The 13,268-nt window shown below is 39.3% G+C and overlaps 1 protein-coding gene across 6 annotated transcripts in view; it reads right to left on the bottom strand.

The window, feature by feature from the left end:
* Window positions 1-13,268, bottom strand: part of TBC1D19 (TBC1 domain family member 19) — a 197,611-nt gene that overhangs the window by 73,691 nt on the left and 110,652 nt on the right. For all 6 annotated transcript variants that reach the window (XM_073805135.1, XM_033856908.2, XM_019928045.3 and 3 more), the window contains 2 exons: window positions 6,380-6,464; window positions 3,322-3,366 (listed from right to left, as the gene is read on the bottom strand). In XM_073805135.1, the coding sequence (XP_073661236.1) occupies window positions 3,322-3,366; window positions 6,380-6,464 (130 nt within the window). The remainder of the gene's footprint in view (window positions 1-3,321; window positions 3,367-6,379; window positions 6,465-13,268) is intronic.

Raw genomic sequence — 13,268 nt, 5'->3', positions numbered from 1 at the left:
AAAAACCCACACGCCACAACTAGAGAGAAGCCTGCGTACTGCAACAAAGAGCCTGTGTGCCGCAATGAAAGATCCTGCATGCCTTAACGAAGTTCCCGCGTGCGGCAGCTAAGACCCGACGCAGGCTAAAATAAATGATAAACATATTTTTTTTCTTAAAAAAGAACGTTTTCTTTAAAAAAAGTCTGACTTCTTTTCTGAAGTCAAAGAACTTGGGTTCAAAGCCTGGCTTTGCCGCTCACCAGCTGGGCAAGTTAACACTCTGTGCCTCAGCTTCTTTTTTTTTTTTTTTTTTTTTTTTTGCGGTACGCGAGCCTCTCACTGCTGTAGCCTCTCCCGCCGCGGAGCACAGGCTCCGGACGCGCAGGCTCAGCGGCCATAGCTCACGGGACCAGCCGCTCCGCGGCATGTGGGATCTTCCCAGACTGGGGCACGAACCCGTGTCCCCTGCATCAGCAGGCGGGCTCTCAACCACTGCGCCACCAGGGAAGCCTGCCTCAGCTTCTTTATCTATAAATAGGGATAATACTAGTAGCTGCCTCAGAAGATTCTTGTAAGGATTAAATGAATTAATACATGGGATGTACTTAGCACACTGCTTAGTATATAGTTCTGCATGGAAAAATGTTAGCTGCTACTGCTGTGACTACTATTACTATTATTGTTATAGCAATATTTTTTTCTTGGTGCCTTAGCTCATTATAAAAGTCTTAAATTACTATAATATGTTGCAACGCAATAATACTTATTTAAAGGGTGGAGGGTTATTGACTTTTACATGAAATGGTCCCAGACCTATTTGCAGGAGTGCTTTTATATGCTGTTTTATAGCTTTTCTATTTTCCTTTGTGAGGTCTCTGATTTTCACTTCTACTGTTGTTAATCATTTTTCCTATGTATATCAGTTTCTTTCTGTACTTCTTTTGTTACAGGGGTCATAAAAACCAGCAAACCAAGTTTGTTAGGCACGTGTGTCAAGTAAAAGCGAATATATTCTAAACTAAGTTGGAAAAGCTCTCCTATATATGAATAGAGAAAAGAAAGTTGACTCCACGGACATTTCATTTGGCCTTTCAGAGGTACTTATTTTTTCTTATTTTCCGATTCTTATATAAATATAAAAAGTTATATGAAAATTAATTTTCTGGGGAGACAGATGTAACAAAGTTTACACATAAATGTTAAGATTAAAAAGCCTCTAATTTAGCTCAAATAAATACTCATTAAGGTCCTACTATAGCTAGATACTGGAGGAGCAAAAATGAATGATATGGCCCTAAACCTCAAGAGGCTTGCAATCTAGAGGGGGAGATAAAGCATAGACAATTAATGCCAAGATAATATAGTAAGAGATACCAAAGGTAATCACACTGGGTACTATGGGAGCCTAGAGGAAGGGCCCTTAACCTCACCTGGGGTTCCAAGGAAAGTCTCCTGGAGAGGATCATGCCTGAGCTGAACCAGAGGGCAGCCAGGTGAAGACATGTTGAACGCGCTATTACAAGCATAGGAACAGAAGTCATGAGGTAGGAAAGCAGCATAGTGCTTTTCTGAGAGTATGTAGCTGTGTTTGTGTGAAGAATTAATAATTTGATATTGTTGCAATTAAAAAAAAAAAGTGAAATGGGAAATGGTGAGAAATGAAGCTAGGAGTTAGACTGAATAGGGGCCAGAGTCAAGAGAGGTTGTCTTATGCCATGCTGAGAGGCTTGGACATTGCCTATAAAGAAATGGGGAGCCATTAATAAAACTTTAAGGAGAAAAACGGCAATTTTCAGATTTTCCTTTTAGCTGTATAACTGAGACAGCATTGTAAAAGACAGAGAAAAGCTAGAAAAGACTGGAGGAAGGGAGACAAGTTAGGTGTCAGTTGCAATGAATAAACTAGAGATAGTAAAGCCTGAATGAGGGCAAGGTAGTAGTTATGGTGAGGTAGAGAGGGTTCCAGATGTAGTTTGAAGATAAGATTGGATGATCCTGGTGATTTATTAGATGAAAGGGTCCAAGATTGAAAGGAATCAAGGATGACTACCAGATTTTAGGCCTTGAATTACTGGTTAAATGAGAGTACAATTAACGGCAGAGAGAAAGAGGACAGTGTTTGGTTTATCTTGTTGCTGTCGTTTTGTTTTTTAAATTTAAGTTTGCCTTTGTTGTTTTTCTTTTTTAAATAGTGGGCATATGAAGAGTAATTAGTTCAGGTTAAATTTGAGTTAAGTAATGTAGAAGTCAGAATTGAAGATATCACTTTTAGAGTAGTTAACAAATAGAAGCAAGAGAGCAGATAAGAAGTCCTAGGAAAATGTGTGAAAAGAAGAGAAGCAGAAAAAAAAAGAGCAGCAGAACAAGAGTGGGGTGGGACATTGGAATGCCAGTGCTTAACGAGGGACAGAGGAGGCTAGCCTGTGAAGGAACCTGGGACAGCACACTGAGAGGTACAAGGAGAGGACAGTGCCATGAAAGCCAAGGATGAGTTCCAGATGGGCTGGTCAGTAAAGAAGCTAAACGCAACTTGTATCAGCTGCATTTTGTGAGCAATCACTACACATCCGGTGCTGTGTCGTACAGTGTTATCTCCTTTAATCTGTTACCCACGTGCTATAGATGACAAATCTGAAGTTCAGCGAAGGTGTATAACTTACCCAAGGTCATAGGGTGAGTTGGCAGAACTGGGATCTGAACCCAGGTCTGCAGGATTACAAAGCCCATGTTCTTAACTCTGCTGGAGTAAAAGAACTTCTTCAGGATGCAACATTATAGTATCATAATAAGGACTGCTATATATTGCTTTTCCAAGGAGCATATCTTAAAACTATCTGATAATCTCAAAGAAATGATATTCAAGGAGGTCACTATACATTTGATCACTTTAATCAAAACATACTTTTTTCAGTGACGTATTTCTTGAAATATTTTTATTTCATAAATATTACACTTGTCAAATCATGAGAACAATAAAGTGCAACACAAGGCAACCCACTCATTAGGGCACTGCTCCAATAAAGCCAAAAGGAAGGTCCTAGACGGACGAGTTAATGTCCTTCAGAGGAAAGCTAAGCACCCTGGACTTAGACACCTGAGTCTCCTTAGCTTTCTCACAAATGCTACTACTGGTCTCAAGGAAAATCAGAAAGGATACGCACAGTTCAGCAAAAAACTACCACAAACATGAAATTAATTAGAATAGTTATTCTATAGAAGGTTTATTTTAGATGATAAATTATTATCCATTTAAAGATAGAGAATAAGAAGTCACAGTGCTATTATAAAAGTTGTAATTTTCCTATTTCCCACTAGAGGGAGGAATAGCATTGCTCTTACCATTTGGTGGATAAAAGACGGCATATTCTTCTAGTCCTAGTTTTCCTGTAAGAGAAAACCATAGAGAGTTCCAATATGATTAGATAAAATAGAAAAAACTTTAAAAATTAATTTTGTGAATATACTAAAAATTAGTGGAATTTATAAACTACTATAGTACAATCTCCTTTCATTTCATTTTATGATATGGAATTAATTTGAAAATATGCCAGCCAATCTTTTGGTATTAGCAAATCCTTTCATCAACTAAAGTCAATAATATAAACTTAAGCACTACAAGGTAAGTGATACAAAATAATTAAAAGAACAAACATTTTCAAGCTCCTTAAGCACTTAAGAAGAGCAGCATCTATTTGTAAGCCTAGAATTGTTGTGTTAATTATAAGTAATTCTAGTCTAGTCATTAAAGTAAGTCCTAAGCTTTGCAACACCTCATTAGTTTACATTTTATGGAATGAGCTAAAAAGTTAAAATTAAATGTCTTTCACTGTATGGTGGTAATATTTTCTGAATTCCTAAACAATTGATATGGTCTGAGAATGAGGCTAAATATTTGAAATCAGGATTATCTCAGAAAATTAAAGTATATTCACCATAATTAAATGTTTAAGTGAGTTTTTAAAAGTTTTTCCTCAAAACTTTCAAAGGTCTGAGTTTTTTCCCACCTTCTACTGAGGTGGGAAAAAGTAGGTAGCTCTTATCTTGACAGTTTTTCTAACACTGTTGAGTCTACTGAAAAGTCACATGCGTTTTTGCACTTTGGCTTTAAGGTAAGATTTTTAATTAAAAAAATTTTTTTGGTTGGGAATGGTGGGAGAGAGGAAATGAAGAACTGCATGAGCAGTTTAGGTTAGGGTGGAGACAACAAGGATTGATCTTGTGAGTAAGAAGAGAATGAAATGATAGATGGGTAGGTAGGTCGATGGATGGATGATAGAGAATATCTGCTGGGTACCCAATACTGGGCTAGGTGCCGAGAGGCAAACAGAGTAGATATGAGATATGGTGTCTGAACCATGTGGCTTATAATCCAGACTAAAACAGGAAACATTAAGATATGTTTGCTAAGTTTTCTGGCACAGCCTTTAAGTGCTTTAGAGGTTTCGAGGAGAGGGAAATTGATGATGGGTTGGTGGACTTGGAGACAATGGAAAGTGTGTATTGGTCTCTGCCCCTGGTTGCTGGCACAGAGCTCCTGAAACCCTTGTACTTTCCTAAGTGATAAGAGCATTAGGAGCATCTTTCATTCTATTGGGGTGACTCTGAGTGGGCTTCTGAACGGGCGCTGGTCACCAGAAAGACCAAGCCTTGATTAGAAGCCCCACCCCCTCATACTCCAGAGGGACTGGAAATGGAGTTTAATAATTGATCATGCCTCTGTGAGGAAGACTCCATAAAACCCCAGAAGTAGGGGGTTTGAAGAGCTTCTAGGTGGGCAAACACATCAACACTGGGAAGAAGACGCACTCCAACTCCATGGGGACAGAAGCTTCTATGCTTGTGACCCTCCCAGGCGTAGCCCTATGTGCCTCTTCATCTGGCTGTTCATTTGTATTCTTTATCATATCCTTTAACCAACTGGTAAATGTTAGTACGTGTTTCCCTGAGTTCTGTGGGCCTCTCTAGTAAATCAGTCAAACCCAAGGAGAGGGTTGTTGGAACGTCCAGTCTAAAGCCAGTTGGTCAGAAGCACAGATGATGACCTAAGCTTGTGACTGGTGTCTGAAGTGTGTGTGTGTGTGTGTATGTATGTGAGGATTGAGTCCTTAACCTGTGGGATCTGACACCATCTCTAGGTAGACAGTGTTAGAATTGAGTTAAACTGCAGGACACCCAGGTGATGTCAAGACTAGCTTGTTATTGTGGGGAAAACTCCCCACATATGTGTGACCAAAAGTGTCAGAAGTGAAGTGCTTTGTGTGAGTAGTAAATTAAAAACACAGGAGCAAAACATAGTAGGAAAGAATTGGGTTTTTCCCTACATAGAAGGAAATAATCTGAGTTTTTCTGATACTGTGAGATATAGGCTAGTTCTTCAAGAACCTATGATTTTGGGGGTGGAGGAGTGGGAATCTTTCCATGTTTAGGGAATATATAGAGGCTTAGAATGAAAGTGGGATAATGTGGAATAAACAGAGAATCAAAGTTAGCTAGGTTAAGACAGGATCAACTGATGGAGGGCTGAATTAAAATTTGGCTGAATTTAGAGGTAAGTGCATTAGATAAGTTCTATAATCAGTTTTTCAGCAGATGATGTGAAAGAAACAAACAAGTAAACCAAATGCTTCTATCAATTCAGTATAGAAGCAATGTAACCAAGAGAGCCCCCAAGTGGGGGGAGCCTGATCCCAGCACTGGCAATGTGGGCCTGTCTTAGGGCAGGGGTTGTAGTAATCAGGCAGACAGTTGGACTTAGGAGATACAGGACAAACAGCATCTTTCTTTATGGGAATAGCAGAATGACCATACACAATAGGCTTATAAGCTTCCAGTGCTGGGTGTTCACTACTTAATAAAAAGGAGAAATCGGGGGAAGGCTTCCAGCTGAAATTAGTTCAATTGCCAGGTGATAGCAGGATACTGAAATAGCATTATCTTGTAGGCAGCTAGTGATAAAGAGAAGAAAGCAATAAAATAGAATTAAGAAAGCTAATAGCATATAAATTATATCAAACTTTAAGTGTGGTGTAACATTTTGAGAGAAGGAATAAAGAAAGCAAAAAAAAGAAAAAGCAAATTCAACTGATAAACTCATAGTTAGAAGGGTAAGTAAAAGTCAACAGATATGGCAAAAACAGCAACAGAGGAGAGAGCAAACAGGAAAAATGAAGAAGTAATTTTAAATGCTGTTTTGGGGAACCACTTTCCTGTGATCTGCGTTAAGTGGCTTGGGCACTGATTTAAGTGGGAGTGAAAGATAGTTACAATAACCTGAGAGACATCTTATTAAATAATTTACAACAAAAATTTTGACAACCAATATATGCTATAAAATAAACAGTCTTGGCATGATTATGTAAGTGTTAAAGAATACTTCCTTTATATACTAAAATTTTACCTCTTATGTATGATTTCGGTGGTGAAGCGCTGTTGTATGCAAAGTGACCCAACACAGATGTATCTCGGGAGAAACAAAGTAATACCTGGGTACAACATTGGAAAAAACAAACAATTAAGCACTGTTTTTTTCCCTTTATTTTGTATTGAGATATGGTTGCATTACAATGTTGTGTTAACTTGTGTACTTTTTATTTTTTTTAACATCTTTATTGGAATATAACTGCTTTACAATGTTGTGTTAGTTTCTGCTGTATAACAAAGTCAATCAGCTATACGTATACATATATCCCCATAACCCTTCCCTCTTGCTTCTCCCTCCCACCCTTCCTATCCCACCCCTCTAGACGGTTACAAAGCACAGAGCTGATCTCCCAGTGCTACGCGGCTGCTTCCCACTAGCTATCTATTTTACGTTTGGTAGTGTATATATGTCAGTGCCACTCTGTCACTTCGTTCCAGCTTACCCTTCCGCCTCCCCGTGTCCTCAAGTCCATTCTCTACATCTGCGTCTTTATTCCTGTCCTGCCCCTACGTTCTTCAGAACCATTTTTTTGATTCCATATATATATAAGCACTGTTTTATAACAGGTAATTCATCGCTACTTCTGCTTGAGAGGCACTGAGGTAGAATCTTTTAAGTTCAGTACTGTGCCTCTCAATGGGAAGAGTGCCCTCTATTGGTACACCCGTGGTAAGTGTTACAGTAGATACCAAGTGTGATGGGCAAAGTTCATCCAAAGATTTCTCACTGTTAGTCACCTAAACCTTAAACAACTGCAGAAAATGCAAGTTACTAACTACCAGGTGATTCTTTTTTTTTTTAACATCTTTATTGGAGTATAATTGCTTTACAATGGTGTGTTAGTTTCTGCTTTATAGCAAAGTGAATCAGCTATACATATACATATATCCCCATATCTCCTCCCTCTTGCACCTCCCTCCCACCCTCCATATCCCACCCCTCTAGGTGGTCACAAAGCACTGAGCTGATCTCCCTGTGCTATGTGGCTGCTTCCCACTAGCTATCTATTTTACATTTGGTACTGTATATATGTCCATGCCACTCTCTCACTTTGTCCCACATTACCCTTCCCCCTCCCCATGTCCTCAAGTCCATTCTCTACGTCTACATCTTTTTTTGTGTGTGTGTGGTACACGGGCCTCTCCCATTGCGGAGCACAGTCTCCAGACGTGCAGGCTCAGCGGCCATGGCTCACGGGCCCAGCCGCTCCGCGGCATGTGGGATCTTCTCAGACTGGGGTACAAACCCGTGTCCCTTGCATTGGCAAGCGGACTCTCAACCACTGCGCCACCAGGGAAGCCCCTACGTCTGCATCTTTATTCCTGTCCTGCCCCTAGGTTCTCCATTACCATTTTTTTTTTTTTTAGATTCCATATATATGTGTTAGCATACGGTATTTGTTTTTCTCTTTCTGACTTACTTCACTCTGTATGACAGACTCTAGGTCTATCCACCTCACTACAAATAACTCAATTTCGTTTCTTTTTATGGCTGAGTAATATTCCATTGTATATATGTGCCACATCTTCTTTATCTATTCATCTGTCGATGGACACTTAGGTTGCTTCCATGTCCTGGTTATTGTAAATAGAGCTGCAATTAACATTGTGGTACATGACTCTTTCTGAATTATGGTTTTCTCAGGGTATATGCCCAGTAGTGGGATTGCTGGGTCACATGGTAGTTCTATTTTTAGTTTTTTAAGGAACCTCCATACTGTTCTCCATAGTGGCTGTATTAATTTATATTCCCACCAACAGTGCAAGAGGGTTCCCTTTTCTCCACACCCTCTCCAGCATTTACTGTTTGTAGATTTTTTGATGATGGCCATTCTGACTGGTGTGAGGTGATACCTCACTGTAGTTTTGATTTGCATTTCTCTAATGATTAGTGTTGTTGACCAGTTGATTCTTTTAGTGTATTTTTAATCTGCAAAAAAGAACCAACTTGAAGAAATTTAATAAGATAAGATGTGTAGAGTGGGGACCCTAGGTAACTACGATGGCACAGAGAAGTTTGAAAAGTGCAGGAAACTGGAACTAGGCTCATTGCTGGGATGCAGCAGCTAGCAGTGGGCATGTCAGGGTGGGAGGGAAGGCAACTCATGGTATCTAAAAGGGATTAGCAGCAGTAGAACAAGTGGCAGCCCAGCACAGGTTAGAAGCTGGTTGTTCTGACCAGCAGGTAGATATGGCAACTCTACCTGGAAAGGAAAATAGGTAGGGCAGAAAGTCAAAATCAAAGATGTCCAGTACGAGGAACTGGATTGTTGATACCAGCCTGGAGGCAGGGGACCAATCCCCAGGAAGGTGATTAGTGAGTGACAGGAAATCTAGGTCCTGGTGTTAGAAGTCCTGGGATTCAAAAGATGTTACCGAGAAAAGGATTCGGGAATAACAGAAAAAGGCAGAAGCCCAGTCAACAGAACTGGGGAACAAAATCAGGGCTCGACTAGCAGCAGGAGTGAATGGAGAGGGGAACCATGAGTTCAAGACACAAGAAAGGGGCCCAGCTTTAGAAACAGGATAGATATGGAGACTGGGCATCAGTCAGGTGCAGTCATGAGATACGTACCAACCATTGCTGCTGATTTATTTTTATATATTAAAAGACTATGCAAGCAATACATGTTTATGATAAAAATAAGAAAAGAATTAGAAATAGAGATAATTAAAAAATGGAGAAAGAAGACCCACAATCTCACCAGTGTTAATATTTTGATGTATATCCTTCCGGGCTGTTCTTATACATACATACATAAATTTTTCCAACAAAATAGGATTATGCATACTGTTCTATACTCTACTTTCTCTCAGTATTATAAAATAACGGATTTCCCTGGTGGTGCAGTGGTTAAGAATCCACCTGCCAATGCAGGGGACACGGGTTCGATCCCTGGTCTGGGAAGATCCCACATGCCGCGGAGCAACTAATCCCATGTGCCACAACTACTGAGCCTGTGCTCTAGAGCCCACGAGCCACAACTACTGAGCCCACGTGCCACAACTACTGAAGGCCGCATGCCTTGTGCTCCACAACAAGAGAAGCCACCGCAAAGAGAAGCCTGCACACCACAACGAAGAGTAGCCCCTGCTCACCGCAACTAGAGAACGCCCACGTGCAGCAATGAAGACCTAACACAGCCAAAATTTTAAAAATAAATAAATCTGTAAAAAAAATTATAAAGTAAGTATTTTCTACACACATTTTTTAATGCTGCAGAATAATCCACTATACAGACGAACAATAGTTTATTTTTTGCGGTACGCGGGCCTCTCACTGCTGTGGCCTCTCCCGTTGCGGAGCACAGGCTCCGGACGCGCAGGCTCAGCGGCCATGGCTCACGGGCCCAGCCGCTCCGCGGCATGTGGGATCTTCCTGGACCAGGGCACGAACCCGTGTCGCCTGCATCGGCAGGTGGACTCTCAACCACCGCGCCACCAGGGAAGCCCTGATGTGTATTTTAATTAGGAACCTAAAAGTGGTCAGGAAATGAGCCTGGGATAATAAGATTTTGGAACAGGTCACCAGGACCAGACAAATAAGCCTAGGGTTGAAGGGAGAGGTCCAGAAAGCCCCAAAAGACAAATATAAATTAAAGCTAAATAAAAATTTGGAAGTTGTCAGTGTACAGATGGTACTTAAAGTCAGGAGAATATATGAGATCACCAATGGCAAAGATGGGGGAAAAAAAGAGGTCCAAGGACTTATCCTTGGAGTTACTCCAGGGTATGACAGGGAGATGAAGAGAAAGCAGCAAAGGTGAATGAGAATGCCAGCCAGTAAGATAGAAGGGAACCAGAAAGCATGATATCCTAGAAGCCAAGTGAAGAAAGAGAATCAAAGAGAAGGCATGATTGAGTGACCAAACAGATAAAGTAAGGTGAAAACTGGGAAATGACCAGCAATATGAAATCACTCGTATCTTCAGTAGGACAGTTGGGCAAAAAAAGACTGATTAAGGAAGGTTCAAGAGAGAATAGGAGGATAGGACTTAGAAACAATATCTGCAGATTTTTTTAAAAGAAGTTTTGCCAAATAAGGGAACAGGGGAATGGGGCAGTAGCTGGAAGGGATAAGGGATCAAGAAAGATTTTTGTTTCACTTTATTTTGCTTTGTTTTTCAGATTGAGAGAAATAACCATGCAGTTGTATACTAAGAGGAGTGATCCAATAGAAATGGGAAAATTGATGATGGAAAAACTAACAATTGCACTGCCTTTGAGTACCGAGGGAAGATGAGTTTCAGTGTCCAAATGCAGGGACTGGCTTTGTTATAAATAAATGCACGGGCAGTTTATCCATAATAAGAGGAAGGGAAAGCTGAATATATGGGTGCAGAGGCAGGTAGGTGGAATACGTGTGGTGGAGGGCGGTTCTCAGAACTTTTATTTTTTTCAGAAACAGGACTCAAAGTCATTACCTGAGAGAGAAGAGGTGGAGATCTGAAGAGAGAGGAGGTATGAGAAGTCCTCTAGGGGAATAGATGAATGATTGGACCAGGGAAATGAAGTAGAAATGCCAAGCAGAAGTGAGGACTCTCTTGAGGTTAAAGGTCATGAATTTAAATCAAACCAGTCATCATGATTGCATGTTTTTCTCCAGCTACTTTCAAATGTACACTGCAGCCACAGAATTGGTGGAGAGCTGTACTTAACCAGGATTAAGGTTTTGTCAGTCAATTACTACTAGAAATTGGGAGAAGCGTGAGGGAGTTGAACATGTATTCAAGAGGAAGTGATTATAATGATAGGTCATGGTATTGACATGTCTTTCACATTTGTTCTCTCTGTTCACACAGACCTTGCTCTATAGCAAGTGCTCATTAAGGTTAGCCTGAATTGCCAGAGTTGTTCACTGCCATGAAAAGCTAATCTCTCTTCACTAATCACCGTATGCACATGGCTCATGTTTATTTTTGTTTTTCTCAGTCTCCTAATTCCTTGCCTTTAAGAACCAGACATTTCCTCAGAGAAAGACAAATACCATGATTTCATTTATAAGTGGAATCTTAAAAAAAAATAACCACAAACAGACAAACAAAATAAAACAGAAATAGATTCATAGATACAGAGAACAAATTGACGGTAGCCAGAGGGGAGGTGGGTGGAGGGTTGAGCGAAATAGGTGAAGAGGATTAAGAAGTACAAACTTTCAGTTATAAAACAAAGGAGTCATGAGAATATAATGTACAGCGCAGGGAATACAGTCAATAATAAATGGAATAACTGTATGGTGACAGATGGTTACTAGACTTATCACGGTGATCAATTTGTAATGTATATAAATGTCAAATCACTATGTTGTACACCTGAAAATAATATACTATTGTATATCAACCATACTTCGATAAAAAAATTTAAAAATTTTTAAATTAAAGGAAAAAGAACCAGACATTTCAGATAACATTTCTATTCTGAAGCCACCGCTAAGCTGAACTACTCCCAGAATTTATTTCTCCTTTAATTGTATTTGCATGCAACAGTGCATAAACGTCTATCAGAGCATTTATCAAATTATAACTATGTATTTGCCTTTACCTCATTTTTCACTAAAATGTGAGCTTAATAAACATGCAGCACCTTACACAGCGCCTGTATCAGAACAGACACTCAATAACTTGACATGAATAAAGGATATCTGATTGCACCTGGGCCTTTCTTGAACACCATCAATGGCATTAAAATATGTATAACTATGGCATATTCTAATATGTCAGTATTCCTACTAAGCATATGCTAGATAAGCCAAGCGTATGGCAGAGAATTTTTCACCCAACAGAAAGATTAATTCCCGTGTCTTCTCTTTACTATATAAACATTCTCCCCTATAAATATTTTATATACTTTGGACAATAAGTTAACTTTTATAGATTGTCATGATGCTATTAAGTACTAGAACCTGAAAATGTTATTGTCAAACTACCCAATATACTTCCATGGAATAAGGGTTATCTTCTGTTTGAACACATTTTAAAACTCTGATATAATTTAAAACTTTCAGCACAATGAAGTATTTTTAAGAATTTCATGCAAAATAAAAACTAAACTTTGGAATACAAAAAAGTTGACTTATAACTCAAAACATTATTTCTGTAATGCTCAGTGTTGTTGCTTATAAAATTTAGGTAACTAACATGAGTCACTCAGAAGAGTGCCTGTGTATCCTTGTAGCATTGGCCCAGATCTTCCTTCAGGAGGGATTACTGGAGGTTTTCTCGTCTATATATGGACACAGCAATGCCACGTGCTGTCTAATTTTGTAGCCTAGTCACAAAACCCAATAAATTGGTTATGACACAGAGCATGCCAGGAACATTAAGTTCACTCCATTACAATCAACAATTTTCCCATAGAGCAGTTATGTTGCTAGGCAGCTCTGCCAAAGGAAAGCCTATAATTAGTGACAAGAAAAGCCTTTCTTCTTTCTTATACATACATACACATACAAGTGTGCGTGCACACATGTATAGGGATAAAATTCTTTTCCCAGAGAAAAATCAGAACTCAATTTCTGATAATATTGTTTCCAATACATACAATTATAATTTTTATTACTTAAAATGAACTTCCCTCTGATAAGTCAGACTAATTGTAAAATTAGTTATTTAAAAGGTACGATCATGGAAAGTATCCACATGAGGAAAATTTAATTCTGCATAATTCCCAAAGACAGAACTTACGTGTTATAATTATCCTTTTATTTATGTTATAAGGACAAAGATCCACATTACAGCTTTACAAAGTACTAAGAGTAGCAGAGGCCAGGAGATGTACGACTCAAAAAATTATGTGAAATCTAAAAATAATACAATTTGGACTAAAATATGATAAAAATGGAAAATAATTGTTAAAGCACACTCCTA

Source organism: Tursiops truncatus, chromosome 5 (assembly GCF_011762595.2).
Source record: "Tursiops truncatus isolate mTurTru1 chromosome 5, mTurTru1.mat.Y, whole genome shotgun sequence".
NCBI classification, from domain to species: domain Eukaryota; kingdom Metazoa; phylum Chordata; class Mammalia; order Artiodactyla; family Delphinidae; genus Tursiops; species Tursiops truncatus.
The sequence above is the reverse complement of the archived record's forward strand: the minus strand, read 5'-3'. Positions and strand labels throughout refer to the sequence as shown.